Source organism: Pan troglodytes, chromosome 9, assembly GCF_028858775.2.
Source record: "Pan troglodytes isolate AG18354 chromosome 9, NHGRI_mPanTro3-v2.0_pri, whole genome shotgun sequence".
NCBI classification, from domain to species: Eukaryota; Metazoa; Chordata; class Mammalia; order Primates; family Hominidae; genus Pan; species Pan troglodytes.
The window spans coordinates 97,954,513-97,971,909 of NC_072407.2; the positions used below are offsets into that span (position 1 = coordinate 97,954,513).

The window sequence follows — 17,397 nt, forward strand, 5'->3', positions numbered from 1 at the left end:
ACTGTTAACTATTATTATTCTCATTTTTACCAATAAACAAATTGAGGTCTAAAGAGGTTAAATAACTAACTCAAAATCACACCATCAAGTTGAAGAGCCAAGACAAGAACCTATATGTTTACCACTGTAGAGCCTGAGCTCTTTTCACTACACTGTGGCCCTGCCAAACTCAGCTGATTCATGAAACCATAATTATAATTACTAAGAGACCATCTGACCTTGTTGGCAACAGCATTAACACTTGGCCGGGCATCAAATATAAAGATTTTGTGAGACTGGGCATTGGAATCCATGATAGCTTGAAGGTATTTTTCATCTTCTTTGCTTCGCTTTCCACTCACTCCAACCATGGGCTGGCTACACCGAGTGATTGTGGCTTGACTTTCAGGATGAATCCATGATAAAACCTTAATGAGGAAAAAATGGTAACACACCTTTTACATACTTCTCTGTTTATAATTCTCAAAAACAGTACTCAGTAAAGCTCTGCTTTCTAATTGGATCCAAAGCCTGGCCATGAAAGGACATCTGAGGCTGCTAAGAAAAATCATCACCTTTCTTTCAAGCCAATTCTGGCATGTGGAAAACTTGGTCTAATTCTTTAGTCAGATACTGATTTAGGAAAGTATTTGATTATTGGGAAATGTTATCTCCTGAAAAAAATACTGTGAAACAGGGCTAAGTAAACCCCACTTAATATATTAGCAAAACTGCTCAGTTCTAAAAGCCTTTAGAATCTATGAATTTTGTACCTAAAATTATTTAAGCTCATCTTTCTAAGATCCAGTTATAAATCTGTAAGGTGTTCTTTCTAGGACTTAAAAAAAAAAAGAACATTTATCATCATGACTAAAGAATATACAATAAGATAAATAAATAGTGACTAATACACAGAGCAAACTTTGTTTTTCAGTGAAGAATCATGCAATTCTGTGCAGTTATCTAATACCCATATCACACTCTCTGGAAGCCTCTTTAAGTCTTTCTTCCACTTTTAACTTTACTAAATAAATCAATCTCCAATATCCCCATGAAAGACCTGCTGCTGTAGCTATTTATATCCTGAATCCATTCTCCTACTCATTAATCTCAGCATTATGTTGAGTAAAAAAGCACTTGCAAAGGCTCATCCAAACTTCCTACTTACTGGGATACGGCCTCTTGATCTGAAGGATGCCACTCTCTTTAATTCTTCATCAGGAATATTTGCTGGCACAACCAGGAGGGCAGGGTATGTATCACAAAGTTCATATCGTTCATTTATCTTTGTTATTCTCCAGCTTTCATTTGGAATTCCCTACATGTGAAATGAAACATAAGACAAATTACTATATAACTAAAATATTAAACGACACCAGGACAGAAGCCATCCTGTTCAATCTCTCTGACCTCTACTATCCATCTCCTAAAGTGTTGGGATAGTTGTTGTCAGCCTGTGGTATCAGGCTTTCAGGATTAGATATTCTAATGTAGGGATACGTATTCATTTGTGGAACCCAATTTGATGTTAATATAACAGACATTAATTCACTAAATATTGAGTGTGGGCCTGTGCTAAGCATATTCAGGAGGTGGAAGGAAACGGTAAGACTTCAAATGTTCCTTTTTTTTTTTTTTTTTTTGAGACAGAGTCTCGCTCTGTCGCCCAGGCTGGAGTGCAATGGTGCGATCTCAGCGCACTGCAACCTCCGCCTCCTGGGTTCAAGTGAATCTCCTGCCTCAACCTCCTGAGTACCTGGGACTACAGCCGTACGCCACCATGCTGGGCTAATTTTTGTATTTTTTAGTAGAGACGGGGTTGGCCAGGATGGTTTCAATCTCCTGACCTCGTGATCCACCTAACTTGACCTCCCAAAATGCTGTGATTATAGGCATGAGCCACCACACCTGGCCAAATGTTCCTATTCTTTATTTATTTATTTGGAGACAGAGTTTCGCTCTTGTTGCCCAGGCTGGAGTGCAATGGCGCGATCTCGGCTCACTGCAACCTCTGCCTCCCGGGTTCAAGCGATTCTCCTGCCTCAGCCTCCCAAGTAGCTGGGATTACAGGCATGCGCCACCATGCCCGGCTAATTTTGTATTTTTAGTAGAGACAAGGTTTCACCATGTTGGTCAGGCTGGTTGCGAACTCCTGACCTCAGGTGATCCGCCTGCCTCAGCCTCCCAAAGTGCAGGGTCTCATTCAGTTTGACTGGATGATTGACTTTGTTGCCATTCATCTATACAAATAAATATCAGAAGTCAGGCACCAAGTGTCCACCAGAGTGCTACATGCACAGCTATCACTTACATATGTAAAGTACATTTTTCACTGAGGTATTATAATACTAATGGATGTTGCTAATCTAAAATATATTAGAAAAGTAAGGGAGGAATGCAAGGCAAAATGACAACAGGCAACAGGCAAGAAAAATGCTTGAAACAATTTTTAAAAAACATATCAACTATTGAGTTCTCATGCTCCTTCAATATCTGCTATTTTATAAATAGTGTACTACTTCACATATAGGATTACTTAATAAGACAACTGAAATTTTCCATCCTTCACTGTATACAAAATTAAGCTATTATATTAAATGGTTGGACTTAAGAAAATCTATCTTAAATTTTATGATCTCTGAAAATTCTTATCAAACAGAAAAAGATAGAATTGAAAGTGAAAAATACATTTACTGAGCATCTACTGTGTGTAGGCACTTTGCCAGCCTCTTTACACCCAAACACACAGATATATTTTACTGTACTCAGGTTTCATTAACTTCATTTCATAGATAAACTATGGCACAGTTTGTAATTTGGCCAAAGCTATACATTAGGAAGTAGCAGAGAATTCCATGAGCATTCCAAATCTATACTTTTTATATAAAAGTACATTATTCCTCAAGAAAAATTTACTACCGTATTCACTAAATTGTTGTAAAAATCTCAAAGAGCAGAATGTACTCTCCTTAAAAGAAGTATTTCTCAAGCTGTTGCCAAACACCCAGAAGGATGTTAAGAAAGAAAATTCCCTTCCATCAAACACTCTCAATAGCGCTTCTATTTATCCCTAACTGTTCTTTCATTAGTACCTTACATCCTGTTTACTCCATATAATTAGCCTGGTCCCATCTTGCTCCCTGTGGTCTACATCTTTCCCTCCCTCCTGATTTCGTTGACTTCAGATATTCTGGACAACTTCAAGATGAAAGTTAAACCCTGCACCAGGCTGCTCATTAACTTTATACAGATTTTTACCCATGACTTATTTCCAGAACTAAAGTCTTAATTAGAGGTTTTTAACAAAATATTAACGTGCTGGCCGGGCACGGTGGCTCATGCCTGTAATCCCAGCACTTTGGGAGGCAGAGGTGGGCAGATCACTAGAAGTCAGGAGTTCAAGACCAGCCTGGCCAACATGGATGAAACCCCGTTTCTATTATACAAAACTTAGCCAGAAATGGTGACTCATGCCTGTAATCCCAGCTACTTGGGAAGCTGAGGCAGGAGAACTGCTTGAACCCAGGAGGTGAAGGTTGCAGTGAGCTAAGATCACGCCACTGCACTCCAGCCTGGGTGACACGGCGAGATTCTAAAAATTTATATATATAATATATATATATACACAGTTCACTGTACTTTTTATTATAGCACGTGAAAAAAAATATATATTTCATATTTTTATATATGTATATATCATATATATACTTATATATTTTTTTCACATGCTGTACTAAAAAGTACAGTGAATTGGCAAGTTTAAAGAGATGGTATTCAACCAAGAAACCTGGTTATCATCTTTAACTCCTCCCCCTCCCTTATCCCTTACATACAGTCAGTGACCAATTTCTATGATTTTTCCTCCAGAAATACCAGAAGTTTGCTCACTTTTTTCAATTCTTACCACCACTTCCCTAATTCAGGCCATTATCACTTCTCTCCTGTCCCTCTGTAATCCATTCTCTACACTGCCTCCACAGTAATCTTTTAAGATGCAAAAGGGATTATGTCATTCCTCTGCTTAAAATCAATGGCTACCTATTGCTTTTCATATAAAATACGAAGTCCTTTACCAGACTTAGCAAAGCCCTCTACAATCCTGCTTTCTCCAGATCTCTCCCTTGCCACTGTATGCTCTGGTCTAGTCTATATCAAACGTCTTTCAGCTCCCAGATGGCCTCATGTTCTCTCCCTACAGTACTTGCTCTATCAGACTATTCATTACATTATATTGTAATTGTTAATCTATTTGTTTGAATGCTCTATTGAACACAAACTCTTTGGGAACCTGGACTTTATCGTTTTGTTTCATATTTTAGCCACTAGTATTTAGAAGGTATTATATGAATTTGATAAATGCATGAATGAATAAATCAGTGAACCATAGGAAGTTTCCATATGAAGCAAAATTAGTTTCTGAAGTTTTCTTAGAAAACATGGAGTCAGAGCTAAAGGTCAGATCACTTGAGAAGTATACATCAGAGGGCCTAATGTACCATCCCCCAACCCAGAAAGGTACTCCTGTCTCTCTCCCACCCCACTTCCCATATCCTTGTAAAAACACTACCAGGAGAACCACTGTTCTCATGGGGAATGTCACATTATTCACGTAAGTAGCAGGGTGGGGTAGGAATGAGAACCACTGACTTAGATTACCTTCATGGCTATTGTCCTCCTCATTCTTAGATAAGCCGACACACCTATCTTCACTAAAAACTGCCTTTCAAGCAGAAAACTGGAATTGGCTAGCCCTCAGACACTCTCTTTGTAGACTACTAAAAATATACTGACAATTATTGATCTTTGGTATATATCTACTCTCCAAGCAAAATCACTGCCCTTCAGTATCCACTTGTCAGGGTCAAGTTTATTATACAAACAAACTGAAAGGACTATGGCTTTCTTAGTTACTTACATTCCAGTTCTAAGGATAAGTTCTCTTTCCCTTGACTGAAGTAACTGTTTTCCAAGTTTGTTAAGTAATGCATGTAACTTATGTTGGGTATTTCTGCAGGAGACCGTGCTCGTTATCTTTTTTGTTCGTTTCATGAGATCGGGTCTCTGCACTCTTCACCAGGCTGGACTGCAGTGGTACAATCACAGCTCACTGCAGCCTCAACCTCCAGGGCTCAAGCAATCCTCCCACATCCGCCTCCAGAGTAGCTAGGACTTCAGGCATGTACCACCATGCCTGGCTAATTTTTGTATTTTTTGTAGAGATAGGGTTTCACCATGTTGCCCAGGCTGGTGTCGAACTCCTGAGCTCAAGCAATCCTCCCACCTTGGCTTCTCAAAGTGCTGGGGCCACAGGTGTGAACCACTGCACTGGACTGCTCATTATCTTTATACAGATTTTTACCCATGACTTGATATTTTTCCTTTTTGTTTTTTTGAGACAGGGTCTCACTCTGTCATCCAGGCTGGAGTGCAGTGGCATGCTCAGGGCTCACTGCAGCCTCGAGCTCCAGGGCTCCATCAATCCTCCTGCCTCAACCCCCCTGGATAGCTGTGACTACAAGCATGTGTCACCACACCTGGCTAATTTTTGTATTTTTGGTAGAGACAGGGTTTCACCATGTTGCCCAGGCTTGTCTTGAACTCCTGGGCTTGAGCAATCCTCCCGCCTTGGCCTCCCAAAGTGCTGGGATTACAGGTGTGAGCCACTGTGCCCAGATGACTTGATTTTTCTTGGCCTTATCCACAAACTCCATAGTCCTGTCTATAATCACTACATACTGTATATGTCCTTCAAGAGTAAATTAAAGAAACATTCTCCTATATGACAAACCTAAATGGTCATTAATAGCTTTGTCCATTTTTTATTTATTTACTTATTTTTTGAGACATGGCATCTCACTATTGCCCAAGCTTGAGTGCAGTGGCACATTCACAGCTCACCACAGCCTTGATCTCCCAGGCTCAGGTGGTCTTCCCACCTCAGCCTCCCAAGTAGCTGGGACTACAGGTGCATGCCACACCTGGCTAATTTTTATTTTTTTGTATAGATGGTGTTTCTCTATGTTGCCCACGCTGGTCTCAAACTCCTGGGCTCAAGCGATCTGCCTGCCTCGGCCTCCCAAAGTGCTGAGATTACAGGTGTGAGCCACTGCGCCCAGCCTTTGCCCATTTTTGAAGAGATATAGTCTAATTTCTTTTAACACTATTAAGTGTAGATCTGTTGAATGAATGTAGCTTTCATTTTTTTAGTGGCAGCACATGATAAAGCCAGTCATGATATCTGTTTTTCAGAGCCTCACAATGTAATAAATATAATAATCATCATTTGGATAGATTTTTACAGTTTACAAAGTGCCTTTGTATATGTCACTAATCCTTCAAACATCCCATAACGTGGTATCTATCACCAAGTAAAAAATGAAGGCACTGTGCCATAAATGATTCATTCAAGAGCCTACATCTGAGTGTGAGAGTAAGAACTAGAGCTAAAATTCAAAACTAAGTCTTCTAAATGTGCTAGAATTAGAGTGTGGTGGTAATTGCACAATTTCGTGAATATGTTAAAAAGCAGTGGACTGTATACTTTAAAACAGTAAATTTTCTGGTATGTGAGTTACATCTCAATTTAAAAAAAAGAAAGGTCTATATGTTTGAAGATGGTACCATCTCCAAAATATATTAATGAAGAAAGAAAAGCACAGAAGAGTGTGCATGGCATGCTACCATATGCTTAAAAAACAATACCCGCACATATATACACAAGCTTTGTAGACATGAAACCTTTGAAAAAAATACTCAGGAAACCAATAATATCATTTCCTAAAGGAAGGGGAAATGGAATGGCTAGGGGGACACAGGGTTGTCCTGGAAGGAAAACCTACCTTTCAGTATACCCTGCTGGACCTTTTGAATTTTGTACAGAATGCAAGTATTACCACTTCCTTTTTTTTTTTTATTTAAAGGGGGGGAAGTGAATAATCTGATGCTTTATCATTAGTCCTTAATTTTAAGAGATCATCTTCATTTCCTTCTGTAATAAACTTAAAATATATCCAAGAAAAAAATCTTAAAACTACAGCTTCTAACTACAAATACAGTGTCCTCTCCATTAGACCTTTTAGTTGACTCAGAGACAGTTTCTCATGCTGCAAAAAAAAAAAAAGCCAACAAATTCATCTAGTAAGTCAAAGACCATAAAGCATCCATACCATTTTATGTAGAAGCTAATGCTCTATTCTTACTGCCACAATTCCTAATCTCATAATTCTCTTTCTGTATGGGTATAGTTGTTCATTTACACTTCAACTTATTTTTTTTCAGTAATAATTTACCTCTTTTCTTTAGACACAGTTACCTCATCTGCTTTCCAAAGTTCTACACTGAATGCTCCTGGGACAGCAATTTCTTCCCAGATTCTCAAAGAGTAGTCCTCATTTTTATAATTTCTAAAGACACCTGCTAGACTTTTTGGTTGCTTAGTCATCTTCTTCTGACACTGGATTTTTGAGTTAGCATGAATCTCCTGTTTCTTGTATACTCTTGGCTTTTAGTTGATTCCCACTTATTTTGTATTCTATTTCATATTTTGCCAAATAACTTTATAACTGAATGAGAAAATTTCAACTTCACTTTCCACATGTAAGTGTGGTAACAAACCCCACTTCAAGTCATTTAGATATTTTTAGCTCTCTGGTGGTGGTTCTTTACCTCTACCTGGCTTTGTGAAACAAAACCACAATAAATTAGAAATGTTATAATTAAAATGCTATGTTTGAAATTTAAATACAAAAGTAAAAGCTCAAGAATTTTCATATTTGAATTCTAGAATATTCTAGATAACAAATCTAATGATTACCAAGAAATAATCAATATGTCTTAAATTCTCAAGAAAGCATAGTGGACAGGAGGAAAGTTAAAAATAAAGGAATGACTATTTTAGGTGGGGCTTAAGTAATGCAGTATAGGGACTCTTTGGGAAGTGGTATACTGAAGGAAGAATAGGAAGAATGATATACTAAAACAGATTTCAAGATTGAATTCTGCTTTAATCTCTTAATGTGGTGAATTACTGTGGTATGAGATATGCTGGTTTTCGTACATGGTTCCACCCAGTTTTCTTTGGAATGAAAAGAATACAAAATACTAAAATTGAAAGAGAAGAAAGTACATACCTGCCTTCTATACTCTAAAAGAGGGTCATATAGCTTCCACCCATTTTCAGGGAATACTTCTTTGTATTCAAAAGCAAAAAGAGGCTACAAAAAAGTAAACAATGGTAAGAGCTAAAAAAGATATTCACAAAGGTAATGAATCAGAAATGTATCCATATATCCAAAGTTTTCATTTATTTATCTGCAAGAACATTTTATGTATTAGCATCCTTTTTTGTATTATAGTTTTTGTTTTATCATTTTGAAAATCTATTTTTTTTACATGTTTTTAAGCATACAAAAAAGCAAAGACACTTGCCAACAAAACTTATCAAATACCAACATATCATTGTATTTCCTTCAGATTATCCTTGGTAGCCTTTGTAGGTTTACTTTCAAATAAAGACATTACATTTAAAAACAACTATGATGCGAAAAAAATTTGAACTGGAGTCGTAAGACCAACGTTGATTCCAAATGGTACTCCTACTAACTGTGCCCTTGAGTTAACTGCTTACCTGATGTTGCTTTCATCGCTAAACAGGGATAAATAATATCTACCACCATAGGCTACATAGAAGTGAAATGATATAAACGTGGGAGTCTAACACTGTCTAAAGCACATAGTGGGAACTCAGGGTTTGCCTACCCTTACCTCCCTCCCAAATTGCTAGTGTTAACTGGCTCCCAATTAAAAAGGAGATTACAAATCCTAATGAAGACAACAGGTCACTTTTTTCATCATGGAAACACCCTGAATAGAAAGATCATATAATCATAAAATGTTAGTGCTGGAATGGACCTCAGAAATCAGCTAGTCCAGCTTCCTTTATTTCATACTTAAAGAAATTGATCCAAGAGACTAAGTTACACTTACACTATACATCTGGTTAAATGTCAAAGCAGGGATGTAAATGTAGAGATTCTAGACAGCCTAGACAAGTTTCTTTATACGACATCAATAATTATAGCACAAATTTTCCAAAGACAGGAAACATTTTACCAGGTTATTAGAGACAGGAAATGCATATTTCATTAGATTCTCAAATATGGATCTTCTTGTCCGCCCCTCAGGTTTATGAGCAAATCGTAAATTCCTAATATCCTAGAAAAGATTTAGGAACCAAGTTAATAATTGTTCACTACTTACTTAAATGAATAAATAAGGTTACTTGGAACTATCTTGTAAAATGTTAAGATCTGTGAATGTGGGATACAAAAATAAATCAGACATCAGCTCCTGGAGACAGGGAAATTATAATGGTTTCTTGGGAAAAACTGAAAGAAACACAAGGTACTCTACTATGAAGCAGAATTCAGAGGGCAGGAAATTTACCTATGCTTATGGACTCAAAATAGGCCAGTGAAAGAGGTAGTATTTGATGTAACCACTGGAGATTAACGATATTACATCTGAAGATTAATATAATGACTGATACAAACTATCAGCATATGTGCTTTCCCTGTGAAAGCCCATTTTCTGTCATAAATTTCTTTATTAATAAAACCTGATTAGTAGTTGTTACATTTCATACGTGTCTTCAGTTCATTATATCTGGTGATTATTTTCCTACTAACTATCCCTTCCCAGGGTTCATTTGCATTGGACCTTCTCTTCCTAAGTCCCCTGCTACTAGTAGACTTGATAGAACTAAACCCTGCCTGAAAGTGTTCCTTCCTTCACTCCATAACCACATTCTTCCACCATCTACTGACACATAAACTCTGAATAGTTTAGTTTATATTATCCAGGCTCTACAGTAAGGTCTAAAGACCAAGGTTCCCTTCCATTTGTCCCTAAGCAGTTTTCTATGCTCAGACTGAATGCAGTTATTCATGTTCTGGTTTACTGGCATCTTAACAGCACTTAGAAAAAAACTGGGGATTAAGATAATTTCAAGGGCCAGGCACAGTGGCTCAAGCCTGTTATTCCAACACTTTGCGTGGACAAAGCAAGAGGGACACTTGAGGTGTTCTACTTCTAAAACAGTGGTGGGGAAAAATTGGTATTGTAGACTTTTCCTATGTTCTTATCTACCGACATTCTTTAAATGCATTGATTGATACTTGAATGAAACATAAATTGTTACAAGTTCAAGGCCAGCCTGGGCAACATAGCGAGACCTTGTCTCTACAAAAAAATTTTTTAAAAAAATTTATAAGAAAAGAATAATTTTAAGACTGATCATTTTATTTAAATGTTTTTACCTAGGCAAAATTCAAAATAGCTTTATTATGCCTCATTTTGTAGAACCGCACACAAAGCCACTCCACTACAATGTACCCACAATACATAAGTAAGACAGTATATGATCCAAAACTAGAATGCTGGCTTTACTATCTTTTAAAATAAACATGTGCAGGAACCTAAGCTGATATCTTGTTTTCCCTCAGTAAATATCTTTATAACTAGGTGAGATACTCAGAATCATTCTGTTAACCACAGAGTTCTCCGAAAGTACCATGTCAGGGGCCCTACAAATATTTGTGTTTATTGATAACGATCCTGTTCCACGGAAAAAAATTATATTTAAAATGATTAAGATTCAAAATTATCTTCTTTCACATCGTCTTATATTCTATGCACTACTTACTCTTAAACTACAGAAAAGTGATCAGGAAACAGTGTGCTTGACACATGGTTGCCAGCGATTACACTCACAGAGCCCTTCTGACTATAATGGAAAACCACAGGCCAGGCACAGTGGCTCATGCCTGTAATCTCAACACTTTGGGAGGCCGAGGCAGGCAGATCACTTGAGGCCAGGAGTTCGATACCAACCTGGCCAACGTGGTGAAACCCATCTCTACCAAAAATACAAAAATTAGCCAGGCATGGTGGCATATGCCTGTAATCCCAGCTACTCAGGAGGCTGAGGTAGGAGAATCACTTGAACCCGGGAGGCAGAGGCTGCAGTAAGCCGAGATCACGCCACTGCACTCCAGCCTAAGCGACAGAGCCAGATTCTTGTCTCAAAAAAAAAGAAAACTACAAAAATAATTACTAAGTCATTAGCTTTAATACCAGAGTCACAAAACTTCTAAGATTAGCATAACAAAGTATCTTGAATTATACACATGCTGTTTCTTTTGGCACTGGCAGAATAAAAAGAAAGGAAGAATATGATGTAGAATCTCAATGTGCATGGGTGTTAGTTAATTAGGCCTTAATAACAGTGACCTGGAGAAGTGGTATGTAGTATTAAATACCTATGACTTAATGGTAAAAATGTAACAATCTATGTTTCATTCAAGTATCAATGCATTTAAAGAATGCCAGTAAATAAGAACATAAGAAAAGTCTACAATATCAACTTTTCCACACTATTGTTTTAGAAGTAGAAAAACTGGCCGGGCACAGTGGCTCACGCCTGTAATCCCAGCACTTTGAGAGGCCGAGATGGGCAGATCACAAGGTCAGGAGATTGGGACCATCCTGGCTAACATGGTGAAACCCCATCTCTACTAAAAATACAAAAAAAAATTAGCTGGGCGTGGTGGTGGGCACCTGTAGTCCCAGCTACTCGAGAGGCTGAGGCAGGAGAATCCCGTGAACCCAGGAGGCGGAGCTTGCAGTGAGCTGAGATTGTGCCAGCCTGGGCAACAGAGCGAGACTCCGTCTCAAAAAAAAAAAAAAAAAGAAAAATTATGAGAACTAGAAACAGAAAAGATAGGTGATGATGAATATAACATATTTAGTTATTTAGTTCTTCCACTACAAAGTAGTGGAACTGCTCAGAGCCTTATGTTGCTAGTTTGTAAATTAAAGGTAGTAATGTCTATTGTGCCTACCTCACAGGATTTTTATAAGGCTCAAAGTGAAATCATCAATGTGGAACTATGTGGTATCCTATCAGTACTATGTGCATTAAAGATGGTTATTATTATTATTATTATTATTATTATTATTATTATTATTTCAGACAGAGTCTTACTCTGTTGCCCAAGCTGGAATGCAGTGGCACTATCTTGGCTCACTGCAACATCCACCTCCCAGGTTCAAGCAATTCTCCTGCCTCAGCCTCCCCAATAGCTGAGATTACAGGTGCCCGCCACCACGCCTGGTTAATTTTTGTATTTTTAGTAGAGATGGGTTTTCATCATGTTGGCCAGACTGATCTCGAACTCTTGACCTGATGTGATCCGCCTGCCTTAGTCTCTGAAAGTGTTGGGATTATAGGCGTGAGCCACCACGTCCGGTCAAGATGATCATTATTAAAAAATAAGTTATGAATTTGTGAATATATCAAAATATGTAGACTGAACTGGGCCCAAAAGAATTAAGTCTAATTCATGAATCACCTTTTCTATTACTGCTGAATTTTGTTTTCTTCTATCAATGTCATACTAAAATAACATTTCTAATTGGAAATCCATTTTATATTGTAGAAACCAATTTCAAAACAGAGGTTCTATTTAATACAAAGCTTTTCAAACCAAAGAAAATCACATACATATTATAACATTTACCTTACACACAGTTTCTAGTCCATAAGAATTTTCACCTCGACTAGAAGCACCACCAATTTTTTCTACTCTATTTATCACACCAAGGGAAGCATCTAAAACAAATGGGGGATCCTAAAGAAGGAAAGAAAAAATAATTAAAACTGAGCAATTAATACTGTCCAATTATAGAGCTGATCAAAATCTTAATCAGAAATGCTTTAATTAGAAATGATCAGAAATGAACAAAACTAGCTACAAACAACACACTCATGTACATACAAAAATCGAATCTGACTCTTACCCGTTCCATGCTTTTGAAATATAACCTATAATTCGTGACAGTCAGAGTTCCTCGTACAGCACCAGTGAATGGACATATATAAGTTACATCTTTGGCTGAAAAAGCAAGAAGTCCACAGTTTACTATACATTATGTGCTATTAAAACCTGCTATCTCATCTTATAAAATTGTTATGATTCCTAGACTAATTTATGCTGAAAAATAACAGAACCAGTAATTTCCAGAGACCTCAGAATCCTACAACCCAAGCTTCCATCCCTGCACTAATCTGGGGAAGAAACACAGAATTAAATGGGATAGGCTGAAAAGGTGGAGGGACTTCTCATCCCATGAGACAGAATGGAAGTAAACAAAGGGGCTACTATCCTGGCTAGATAAAACAGGTGTGGGTAGCTGCAGCAGAGACGGGTGAAAGAACACTGGTAATGGTGGTATCAACAATAAGCATGTCAAGGCACAGTCGCCATCATCTCATTGCAGTTTCTATGTAACCTCACCAATTTCCTGTCCAGTTTGTCAACATTCTTCTAAAAATGCAATGTCCAAAACATATGTTATTCCACAAACTCCTGATCTGATTAATACTTATGGGGAAAATTTTACAAGTGAAATGACACACATTTAAAATATAATTTCTTAGAAAAATAACAGTATAAGAAGAGGATATTGTACTGCTGACCAACCAATGCCAGACTTTGTAAAGAAATAATCACAAGTAATGTTTTATCAAATAAACGATGGATCTACATGGCATTATGTTTTGTAAAATATGCATTAACTGATTATGCAGGATAACTTAGGAATCAGTATCTCAAAATATTATTTAAAATGCCACAGTTCATAATTTCCAATACATGGTTTTTATATCTTAAAATATTCATAAATTCCTAGTATGTCATTATTACACCAAATCAGCAGATAAAGGAGTATCTTCATCATTCCAAGGAAGTAAGGGACAATTCTGTGGAGCAACAACTTTCTAAGACCCTTTCAACGGGCTTCTGGGAAAACTTGGGGCCATGGAATATATTTAATAAGGTATTACAACCTCCTGACTTTGCTTCTCATTCAACACTTCGAAGGACTGGCTGCTTTGTATGGAATTTGAAATGAGACTGATCTTTTCACAATCTTTCTAACCTTCAAAATAGTTCCCTTAGGAACATTTTAAGTATAAACTACTTTTTAAAATCATTGTTTTGAATGCCTATTTCATTTAGAGGGAAGCTTTTAAAATTAAATGAACCCATCATTATATAAAAATACACAAACTTGCTTTGCACAAATAATATTTTTCCCTTATGAATTTTTACCTCAACTAGAAAAGCTTTATTCAAGGTTACTAAAACATTTCTGGATTCCTTCCACAGTCAATTTTCTTACTCATGTAAGAAAACTCAGCCTTATTATCCTATATCCCACCACAGGAATGTCATTCTCGGGCCAGTGCTTTTCTGTTACATCTTCCCCTTTATTCTAAAATCATGAGATAATATACATATAAAGATGCTTCTAAAGTTCTAAGTACAATACAAAAATTCAAGGGTTTATACCTATGTTACTATTATCATCATTAGTCTTTGCTTTGTTCTGTACCCTCTATCATTCCTCAAGAGATCATGACAATGGAGAAAAGAAGATAAATACAAGAAATTCTTAGACACTGACTGGATGTTAAGAGTCCAGAAAAGAAAAAAAGAGCAGTCTAGTACGACAACCAGATTTCTGACTTGAGTAAATGGACAGCTGGTATTGATGTCAACTGAGAGAGAGAATGCAAGAAAAAGAGTAAGTTTGGAGTTAAATGTGATGATTTCCATTTTGGAGATGTTGGGTATAAGGTTCCTATGGGATACTCAAGGATGTGTGTTTAAGATAGAGGCATTTGTTTACTTACATTAGGACAGGGGTTCACACTGGAGATACAAATTTTGGAGTCATCAGCCAATATATGGCAAGTGATGTTACAAATTTAGATATGGTCAACCGAAAAGAGTATACAGGAGGGAAAAGGGAAATGGGTCAAGGATGAGGTCCTAGGGCGTGTTGCTATTAAAGGAAGAAAAGCCAACAAATGAGACTGAGTGGTAACTTGAAGTTCTTTAATAAAGCCATATTTCATAATGGGAGCTGCAATTACGGCATTAAGTTCAGAATAAGAAAAAGAAATTGTCACAATGCTAGATATAACCTTATTAGCTAGGTTATCTTCCTATGCCTTAGTTTCCTTCCTCACCTATAAAATGGGGTTGATGTTATTCTCAAGAATATACTCTCTGAGAATGACTGAGATAGTAAGCACTCAATAATAATAATTACTATCATTATATAATAGCCAATTCTGAAAAAATGTAAGTAGGTAGTTCAGATCAAGAGCTTGGTGTATATATAAGGCTAACTGGGGAAAAGAAAAAGACTGAGAGGTTATTCAATCAAGAGCCAAGAGCAAGAAAAGACAAATAGCATGCTAAGGACTAGGAAGCTAAATTTAGTAAATAATAATCCATTTAGAATACAGGTCCTGCCTTTGGCTTGTTTTTACACATAGAAATGACACCTAGCCAAGTAAAATTCAGCATTTTTAAAATCCTTTTTAAAAATTATGATTGGTAACAAAATGAAAGATGGTAGTTATATTAACTAAGAAATCATTTACTTCATTCTTCTAACATATTACTTTATTTCTCGGAGTTTATGAGTAGATATCTGTAGATTATCACACAGATGAAACAAAACAAAAGCATGAGGAAAAAAACACAGCTTGTAAGCTCATCTTCAGTTTCCAGTCCATATTATAAGTATTAGGCTGGGCAGAGAAGGGCATCTACATACAAACAGATGCAATGGAGATGATGTATTTCATCCAAAAATTAACCTGACTTTATTCAGAGAAGAAAGACATGAAGGAAGCAAACAGAAGAGAAGATATTTTAAGAAAAATTACTTGTATAAGGTGACAATTCAATGTTTTTATCTAGGCAACTCAATATCTGAATATAGTAATTCAAAATAATAAAATTTTCCTTCACAGGCTTCAGCAACAGTTTTAGCAAAAATACACCTACTTTTAAAGAAAGTAAAACAAACCAGAGAAAAGGCAAAGTATAATTCAATTTGCATGTTTCCCAGGAGTTCAAACACAAACACTAGCAGCAGGTCTAGGCTTACATTTGTAGAACACACTAAGATGCTGGGAAGACTGCAGGTAAAGAGTTCTGCCAGACAGGAGGTGTCTCTGACAGCCAGTTTATTCTCTGTATGCTGAGAGTACTGAACATTCTGCACAGTCAGAACGGGGAAGGACATTAAGCAAAAAATACCATTACGGACCCATGTCTTTAATATTTTCTCCTGGAAGCAAGGGTGGTTCTTCCATTTCTGCTAACTTGTTAGACTCCCTCAGGACCTGGGGTGGGAAAGACAAAAAAAGAAACATTTTTTTATTCAAAGGCTACTTTTTCACTCATATTTCAACTGAGTATACTTGCTCTTGAAGTTATCACATCATATCACATACACTATTTTAAATCAAATTTGTTAAACTGTAGTGTTGGCATGTATAATATATGAAGTTAATGTTTTTCTAGAAAGCATTTACTGAGTGCTTAAATCATATCAAAGCACTCTACATTTGTTACACAAAAAATTGTACATGTTTTTGCACTGCATCCTAAGACAGCCTAACAATAAAAGAGGTATTATATCCTCATTTCTCAGATGAGGAAAAAGCAGCCGAAAGTGGTAATTAGTTCAAGATCACATAGTTAAAGTGCCAGTGTGTAGATCTGAACTACAGTTGAATGGATTCCAAAGCCATGCTGAAGGGCCATAGTACATTTAAACTCAGACAAAATTAAGTTCTTATGTAGATTTAATGTTTAGAGAATTTAGAAATGATGTTGATAAATCATCTTGCTGTAAAAGAGTTTAAATAAAATCATGATCAACAAATATGACCAGGTAGTTACCTTGTGAAGGATGCTACACTATATTCCAAGAATGTGGATACAGAAACAGTTCTCTAAAGGAGTTACAACCCAGAGAACACACAGACACACCCAAATTGTCATATGCTAAATATATCCCCCATTAACTACCAAAAGCCTTCCTCACCTCCTCCCACCTCTCTCACCATCAAACAGTAAATTTCTGTCTCCAATCCCATTAATTCCTCCATCTTCCACAATCTGGCTCACCTGCGGCCAATAACTAAGAACTACAAAGAACAAATTAACTTATTTTCAATAAATTTGCAATCTAAACAAATTCATTCTTTTGAAAGTTTAACAATTTGTTTCATAAAGTAACTTTAATGCAATACCTAAAGAAATAGTATATACACACATATATATTTTTATGTGCCACATCTAAACTTCAGAAAAGTCGTCTTTAAAGGTCATCTTTTAAACACGCTATCTAGTTGCCAGTCCCTAAATAGTCTTATGCAGTCATAAAAGAAGAGAAGAAGGAAAGAAGAGAGGAAAGGAGGACCAGCCTATGAAGATGGGCTTAAAGAGGCAAAAACTTGCCATATACAAAAATATAGACTTGGGTTCACAT

The 17,397-nt window shown here is 36.8% G+C and overlaps 2 protein-coding genes across 10 annotated transcripts in view; one reads left to right on the forward strand and one right to left on the reverse strand.

Annotated features, from left to right (window-relative positions):
- CEP57 (centrosomal protein 57) overlaps positions 1-15,748 on the forward strand; it is a 75,523-nt gene extending 59,775 nt beyond the window's left edge. For 2 of the 3 annotated variants that reach the window (XR_010147645.1, XR_010147647.1), the window contains one exon: positions 14,415-14,906. The gene's annotated coding sequence lies outside the window, so the exon portion shown is untranslated. Of the gene's footprint in view, positions 1-14,414 lie in introns of all 3 variants that reach the window. The other variant, XR_008538130.2, reaches the window with a different exon arrangement.
- Positions 1-17,397, reverse strand: part of MTMR2 (myotubularin related protein 2) — a 91,262-nt gene that overhangs the window by 15,365 nt on the left and 58,500 nt on the right. For all 7 annotated transcript variants that reach the window (XM_001146996.6, XM_508710.6, XM_054662641.2 and 4 more), the window contains 7 exons: positions 16,168-16,243; positions 12,838-12,932; positions 12,558-12,668; positions 9,091-9,192; positions 8,109-8,192; positions 1,148-1,297; positions 219-407 (listed from right to left, as the gene is read on the reverse strand). In XM_001146996.6, the coding sequence (XP_001146996.1) occupies positions 219-407; positions 1,148-1,297; positions 8,109-8,192; positions 9,091-9,192; positions 12,558-12,668; positions 12,838-12,932; positions 16,168-16,213 (777 nt within the window). In that variant the 5' untranslated portion in view covers positions 16,214-16,243. The remainder of the gene's footprint in view (positions 1-218; positions 408-1,147; positions 1,298-8,108; positions 8,193-9,090; positions 9,193-12,557; positions 12,669-12,837; positions 12,933-16,167; positions 16,244-17,397) is intronic.